Below are 7,468 nucleotides of genomic sequence, written 5' to 3' on the forward strand. Positions count from 1 at the left end.
GGATTGCATGTTACGATACCCGCTATTCCATATTTTTGTGCCTCTTCTCTCGGACACTGCCATAGAGGTGTTGGTGCAGCTGTTGTGGGGTATACAATTGAATCAGGACGATTTCCTTGCTAAATTCTTAAATTTTATATGAATAAATTGCTTTAGTCATTCAAAATTTTTCAAAAGTGATCTTTATTAGACTCGATATTTTTTTTTTACTTCAATCACCCATAGTGAGTACGAGCCACTCTCGAATGCAAGCAAGCAAGCACAAGCGAGTAAGAAACTCGGGCACAAGAGTAAATTCCCGGCACTGAAGGCGAAATACACGGGGTCTTTTTGGGGCGTCGAAAAAAACGCAAAGAGCGCGAAGTTGCTCGAGCAGGTTTGTAAACACATGGCCCTTTGACGGATGGTACTATTTCTTCTCCGCCTTTGTTTGTTCCCGCGTCTCCCGAACCTTCGAGGCAGAGGCAGGCTGCAGGACCTCCGAATGAAGTACGCAGCGTCCACAGACACGAGTCGTCGTAACGGCTAGCCGACCAGTCGGAGATGCTCGCCGGCGCTTGCATATTTTACGGGCATTCCGGTGGAAGCGCGTGCGGTGTTTTTACCTTCGAAGGACACTGAATGGGGATAAAGTGTTACGCCCCGGGAATCAAAATGGATAGTTCGCTAGGCGGTGCACAGACGCTTCACGAAAAAGCAAGACTAGCGCGACCGCAAGCGACACAAACGGCGCTTTATTTGTTCGGAGGCGAGAAAGAGCGAGAGCCACGTGCGTCTGTGCGAAATTTTTATTTTCGTATGTTGCATACGAAGAGCAAGTAAATTCTGTTTTTGACCGGTCTAGCGTTTTACATACGAAGAAAGAGTTCGCCAAGAACAGCTACAGACAGTGCGCGTAATCTACCACATTGTCCTCTCTTTTTTTATTGCGATAGCAATTATATGGACACTTCAACCGGATTTCTGCCGTCGGCGTCGCCGTCGCCGTGAGGTTCCGTATAGATAAAATCTGCACCGCGCGCCGTATGCCCGAGCTTCCGGGAAGCGTGCGGGGACGCTCGCTATCACGGAGAGCGAACGCACTCAATCTCCCACGCGCAAGCAAGGAAGCGGGAAGCCAGCGCCGGAGGGAGCGGAGGGGGGGGGGGGGGGGGGGGGCGCACTTCCTCTCTGCCAACAACCGCGCTCGTCGCTCGCTCGCACCGTCGTTTATCTCCACACGGCTCTGACCTTTATGCGCCGTGCATTCGCCGCTCAGTTTCCGTTGAAGCGATAGACCGCACGTACCTTCGCCCGTTGGTGCGGCGTATGCGCTTGCTGCCAGCGTTTTGACAGTCGTTGTCTGCAGTCATTCAGTGTGATCTATTCATGTTTGTTTGTGCGCGCTCACACCACGCTTGTTCAATCAGTTAGTAATAGTCGGGCCACATTTTCCAACGCACGCTACACATGCAATGCTGCCCGGGTCGGCAGTGCAGCGCTACAGGTGTGTCCCTTCGCACGCGCTGCCCACGGGAAGCGCTTCTCATCAACGCCACCGTTTCACACGCGCCTTCTCGTGGGATCATCGAGTCTCTCTTCATGTCGGTCTACTTACGCCGCAGCACACCTGCTTACTTAATCAGCTCATGTTTACTACAATTCATACTGCTACCAAAGCCGCTCACCTTACTTCGTATGACATTGCTGTGTTGCTATCGCATTCATTGCTTCGCCCTTAGGGCGAAACTGTGACATTTTTTTTTCTTTTTTAGTTCTCGTCTACGTTCCTCGCAACACCAATCCTCACGCAATAATTTGCGTCAAGAATGAAGTACTTTCCAAGGTAAATGTACCTGGTAGCGAAGCTTCCATAGAAGCCCATACGTTCAAAACATGGCGGTTCATCTGCGGTTCATGGGGCTTAGCGCCATCTGTGTGAGGAGGGAACACTTCCGGCGGAAGAAAAAATAATTTGACGTCATATTCGTTTAGAACAGAAGTGACGTCATTTTGCTCTCAAAGGCGCGAAATTTGTTTTCGAAGGCCTGCCATTACAGCTGTATATCGTATTCAAATGCCCCGCCATTCGACTTGATGGGCGTTTCGAGCTTTCAGCGCGGAAAGCGATGCGGGAAAAAGTTCAGCCGTACGGGTGTCGAAATCGCATCGCTGCACGTAACATACTTTCTTTGGAGGCCGACGAAAACTTTGGGCGTAGAGTGCACGCTCGTCCTTTCGTCGGACGCCAAGCCCGTTGGCCAGCGCTGTCCCATGAAAAGAACTGAAGTAAACAACTATCTGGCGGTCGCAACTCACTATTTTTTACTGAACAGGTTAAGAAACAGAGAAACTACCCGCGTCACCAAATTCAGACAAATGTCGACAAGCAAAGCAACACAACATGTGAGGGGGGCGTGAACTTTACGAGCGCGCCTTTCGGTCCACTTCAAGAGCTGCATTGCATTGCAAGTGATAGCAAAGCCCGCCGCTATCGGTGGGCGCTCTTACGTTGGGCGCTGAAAAAAGGTGTTTATTGATAATGATCAAGTAAAGTAGAGTTGTTCTTATTTCGCCATGCGTATATAAAATTGATTAGGAATGTTATTTTCGTTGAATGAATCAAACTGTGTCTCGCTTTAATTAAAAAACGCTTTCATCTTTCCCAATGTTTGTTCCCTCCAAACATAGTCGCGCTTTAATCGCTGCTCCCATAACCACCCTTGCTGATGTCGGTGACAATTCGTTCTGAACCGCTTTTCGCCCGAAGCTTCGCGACCATTTGGATCGACCTTGTACTTTTCTTTGAACAGTCGATGTGTGTGACCATTGCACATGCTGCTAGCAGTAAACGGCCTCGAGAATAAAACAATCACTGAAAATAGCCAAACACGAAGTTTTTGAATTCAATCCGCCGATGAAAGCACGCCGATTTCTGTAAGATCTGGAAACAATAAGCCCTCATAAGAGTTTCTCGAATAAGCTGCGCAGTTTCTCCGAATTCATTGTACTTCTCTTTCTGAGTGATTGCCTGCTGTACACCGCCACTTGACAATGCAAATATATTGAGGTAGAAATATTTAGCTACATTTTAAATAAATCTTTATTATCCGGTGCTGCCTTTATTCCCCGTAAGCCGGCGTAATCTTATTTTCTAACAGCATGTGTTCTCATTTTACTTCTAAGTGGGTTGAAGTTAATTAAGAAAAAGTGACGGAGTTTGAATAGATTACGTTCCGCGCCAAAGTTTGTTTATAATCCGACGGACGCAATACAAACTTATCCTCTTAGAGCAACCACTGAAGACATGAAAAATCGCATCATATTAAGGTGCTTATTAATTCCTGACGCTACAAATTAACACTCACGAGCCAAGCTTGTATTGTGCTGCAGTGCCTTGGTCCAAGAAAGCATTAAAACGAGCAAATATGCAGGAACTTATCGCTCCTGCAAAGCCGTATATAGCAAAAAAGAAAAAACAAAGAAAAAAACTTTGTGCTGAGTGCATCGTCGTACTTAGTGCAGCATCTCTCGAGGTGGGCGAGTTTCAACACGTTGTGTCAGCAAGTGTGTTGCATTTAAAATTCCTAAAGATAGTCTCAGTCCCTAACGGCAACGCTGTGTACAAACACTCAGTGGTCTAGTTAATACCACCTAATTGGCATATTTTGCCCAAAGGCGTTGGTGCGATGATCAACTGCGTTATATACCACCCCGCGGCAGCGTCGTGACCCTAATGTATCGTCCTTCGCAGCGCGTGGGCCAATTTGCATTCCCCTTAACGTCCTTCCTCAACATCCTATAGGTGTCACTCCACCAGCGTAAGGCATATTCGCTACTCGTGTAATACCACGTCCCAGATCGTACATTAAAAGCAAAATGCAATACAAGGACAACAGGCTTCGTCTCTCCATCGTTTTGTTAACCTAACTGACAATACCAGCAAGCTGGCGGTAATGCTGCCACGTTTCTGGGTTAATTACCGCCAAGTTCAGCGAACACACTGAAGACAGGCCTGATTACGGGCCCGAAACTAGCTAGCGAAAGGGCTAATACACGTCGCTGTCGTCTACATCTTCTCGACATACATCTCCCCTGGTCAAGCCACTAGCTTATCTGTTCATCAATATTCAATCTGCAAGGCCACAGCGCGCGCACTGCCAGTGGTGACGCCTACAGCGTGGTTAACGTCAGGCTACAGATAACGAACACGATAAAGCACGCTGAGCCTCTGTCTGTGATCCGAAGGACGATACGGGCCTTCAAATAATCCGCTGGCTCCCCCACCCAGATTTCTATATGTAGAACACTGTCTTTCCTGTTCGGTGCACCGTGCCGATGTACGGGTACGCGAGATCAAACGCGTTGCAAGGCTTTGTACACAAGGTTTCGCGCTTACTGTTCATTGCCTATGAGTCGTCCACATACGGCCAGTGTTATTCAGCACAATACCAACGGTAGCTATTGTGCACGAAGTGTCACTATGCCCCCGCTCTCAAAGAGACAGTCGAACAGGTCATTGATTGGAGAAGTGAAGCTGATGTCGGGTCTTCACATAGCTAAAGGCAATTTGTTGGTAGTCGAGCTCAATACCATCGTCAATGCATTTGATCTCACCTGTACCATCCCGATGGCCCGATGGCCTGATGGCCCGATGGCCCGATGTTTGCACCATCGGGCCAATAACAGCATTTGGCAGCAGTATAGGTGAGGCTGTTGCTGGACACTGGAGAACGCCTTAAAGGGGCCAGCTGCCGAAGGCCAAGGATGTACACGCACGGAGCGTGGTAACAGTATAAAAGTTGACTCTCCAAGCAGGGCCTGGTGCTGCCACACTTGATGGTACACAGCGTGATGCAGTGCGACCTTCCTAAATTTCCCCTCCCCCCCCCCCTTTTTTTTTTCTTTTGTATTATAACATAGGCATCGTAACTGGATGACCTTTACCCGCTGCAGTGGCTCAGTCAGCTCAGGCGTTGCGCTGCTGAGCACGAGATCACATGATCGAATCCCGCCCGCGGCGGCCGCATTTCGCTGGAGGCTAAATGCAAAAACGCCCGTGTGCTTGTGTTGTATTCCACGTTAAAGAACCCCAGGTGGTCAAAATTAATCCGGAGCCCTCCACTACGGCATGCCTCCTAATTAGAACTGGTTTTGGCACTTAAAATCCCAGAAAGAAGAAACAGGATGGCCTTAGGCTCAAAAACAAGAAATAATGACAACAGTTTTGGCTCTGGCGTAATTACAACGTTCCTTCGCGTCCTTGTCCTTTCCAATGGAGTAGTAAGTTACCTGTTAGTGTTACGCTTCGACGACCACTTCTTTTTTCTGATGCCACTTGAGCAGAGTTCAATCGCGGGAACAAAAAGAAAATAGGAAAGTCCAGCAGTGCGCCTCTTCCAAACATGCTTGAGCGGTTTTGTTCTCTCGCAACTGCTATCAGGAATACATTTCACTCTGTCCTGTAAGCTCTTCGTTGCTGCGATGCTGCACATAACTAACGGTGCTCGAAGAACCAGAATATCCAAAACCCGGTGATAAGGATACGAGGTTAGCACAAGCTGAAATATTCGTTGTGAAGTCAGACGAGTCCGGCTACACGCAAGTGACGGAGTGCCTGGCAGGATTAGCTAGGTCACGAAATGAAGCGCTCGCCCATGTACCCATGGCCCCGCTCCTGCTTGTCCTTTAGTTGAACGCATGTCATGGCCTTGACGCGGCCCTTTTTATTAAGTACATGTTTTATTCTATGGCTCCGCACTAGCGTCGTTTGCCTGGCTACATAGACTTTTTGTGATAACAAAATTTATGTAAAAACTCCAGTAGGGTAAGAGCCTTGGGTTGAAGCCTTGAATAAAATTGAACAAAAATATATATTTTTTTTAGATTTTATGAGTTGCTTTCGAAGGTGAACACAGCGAATGTTGAGTAAAAAATCGAGCATTAACCATTTCAAGTCGCAGCCATAACCGTACATCCGCGCGTTTTGCGCTCTCCGGTGTCGTTTAATTATGTATGTACTAGAAGCCTAGATATCGTTGCAGTCACCCACAAAAGGAGAGACGTACATCGCATAACATACGTTTTATGCCACTAAACAAAACGCTCTGAAGAACTCAAAAGACCGTAATATTACTCAAAGGTGGCCCATGATATCACCTTCCTCGGAAGTGTCCGGCAGCTTTCTGGCGAACTTGTTTGGGGAGCCAAGTCCTGTATACAGAGTGGCATGGACAGTGCCGATCGCCAGGATTGCACTAACAGACCACAGGACCGCGGACCAGATGTCTGCGGCGTGGAGAAGAGGCAACGCCACCAATGCGGCCGCGACCAGCCTGTGGTTCTTGCTGAGCATAAGCCTCGTGCCCCACAAGGCCGCAGACTCGTCGTCCTGATGCAGCTTGAACGCGGCGCACACTGCAGCCACAGCCACGACGCTCACCACGAGTTCCACGCTGGACATGACGTAGCCCGCCAGGATGACGACGAAAAGAACGCCGTAGTTGCTGCTGAAGCGGCCCACGTTCCATTGGATCCGGTCGGCGACCTCCTGGGCCGATCTCGGAATCGAAAATTTCGCGGTATCTGCGAAATGTTTCCACGGCTGTGCGCGGTTGATCTGTTTGCTGGACCAGGTCACGATGGCATGCCGAAGGTCAAAGTCCTCTTTCTTGGGAGACGATGAGAAGAGGCATTTCTGCGGCAATGGAGGCGTTGGTGCTCGAGAGGTGGCTGGAGCATTACCTGAAGAATTTGGGCTTGAATTCAGGGATTCCCCGATGTCGCCCTGCTCACAGTTCATGGCTTCGAGCTCTGTGGTCAGCCGCTGTGCTGGTAGACGGTGGCGGGGTGGAATCGGTAGCTGCACTCTGCTGTCCTCCTTGGTGGGCTCTGTGACGCTGACGTGGCGCTATATCTCCCTAGGACTGTCGCGTATCCCGTCGGACCAAAGACAACGAACGCGCTCTAACTTCACGCGCTCTCTGACCGTTCTTCTTCGTCGCCGCCGGCGTAGATGTAGATGTAAATGTAGAGCGTTGGAGTTAGTGGCACATACCCACTATGGGGGATTAGCCAAGAACCGGGTAGTTTGAAATAATAATGAGAAAGGAGATTTATAAAATAATGCAAACATAAATGTGGGAATATATACGCATATGAGAATGAATAATTAGGATATATCACATGACTTGAATAGAATAACGGAATAAATGATGACTAAAAAAAGTATACGCGAGGTGCACCTCCTTTTCTTTCGTCATCTTTTTCTTTCGCGCTTCGTGACTCTGTCGTCAAATGCCCCGAGTGTTTTTGGTCGTTGTATTTTGGTTAAGGCTGATTATATTCTGTGTCATTTTTTGTTATTTTGATTGCATTCATTTTCATATCTAATTCTTTCATTTGACCATAGAAGAATACCTATGTACGTCAGCATCAGCACGCGCTTTCTATGTGATGCAGGTGACGACGACGACGGTCAGAGAACTTT

General features: G+C 48.3%; 1 protein-coding gene across 1 annotated transcript; it reads right to left on the reverse strand.

The window, feature by feature from the left end:
- Positions 1–6,115: 6,115 nt before the first annotated feature.
- On the reverse strand, positions 6,116–6,781 carry LOC119440676 (prenylated Rab acceptor protein 1). Its single transcript, XM_037705566.1, has one exon. It carries the CDS (start codon positions 6,779–6,781, stop codon positions 6,116–6,118), a length of 666 nt encoding a protein of 221 aa, XP_037561494.1.
- Positions 6,782–7,468: the final 687 nt, after the last annotated feature.

This window comes from Dermacentor silvarum, chromosome 2 (genome assembly GCF_013339745.2).
Source record: "Dermacentor silvarum isolate Dsil-2018 chromosome 2, BIME_Dsil_1.4, whole genome shotgun sequence".
In the NCBI taxonomy this organism is placed as follows: domain Eukaryota; kingdom Metazoa; phylum Arthropoda; class Arachnida; order Ixodida; family Ixodidae; genus Dermacentor; species Dermacentor silvarum.

Excerpts from the sequence above, each read along its gene's own strand:
- LOC119440676 (XM_037705566.1), bottom strand. The coding sequence starts at position 6,781 with ATGAACTGTGAGCAGGGCGACATCGGGGAATCCCTGAATTCAAGCCCA.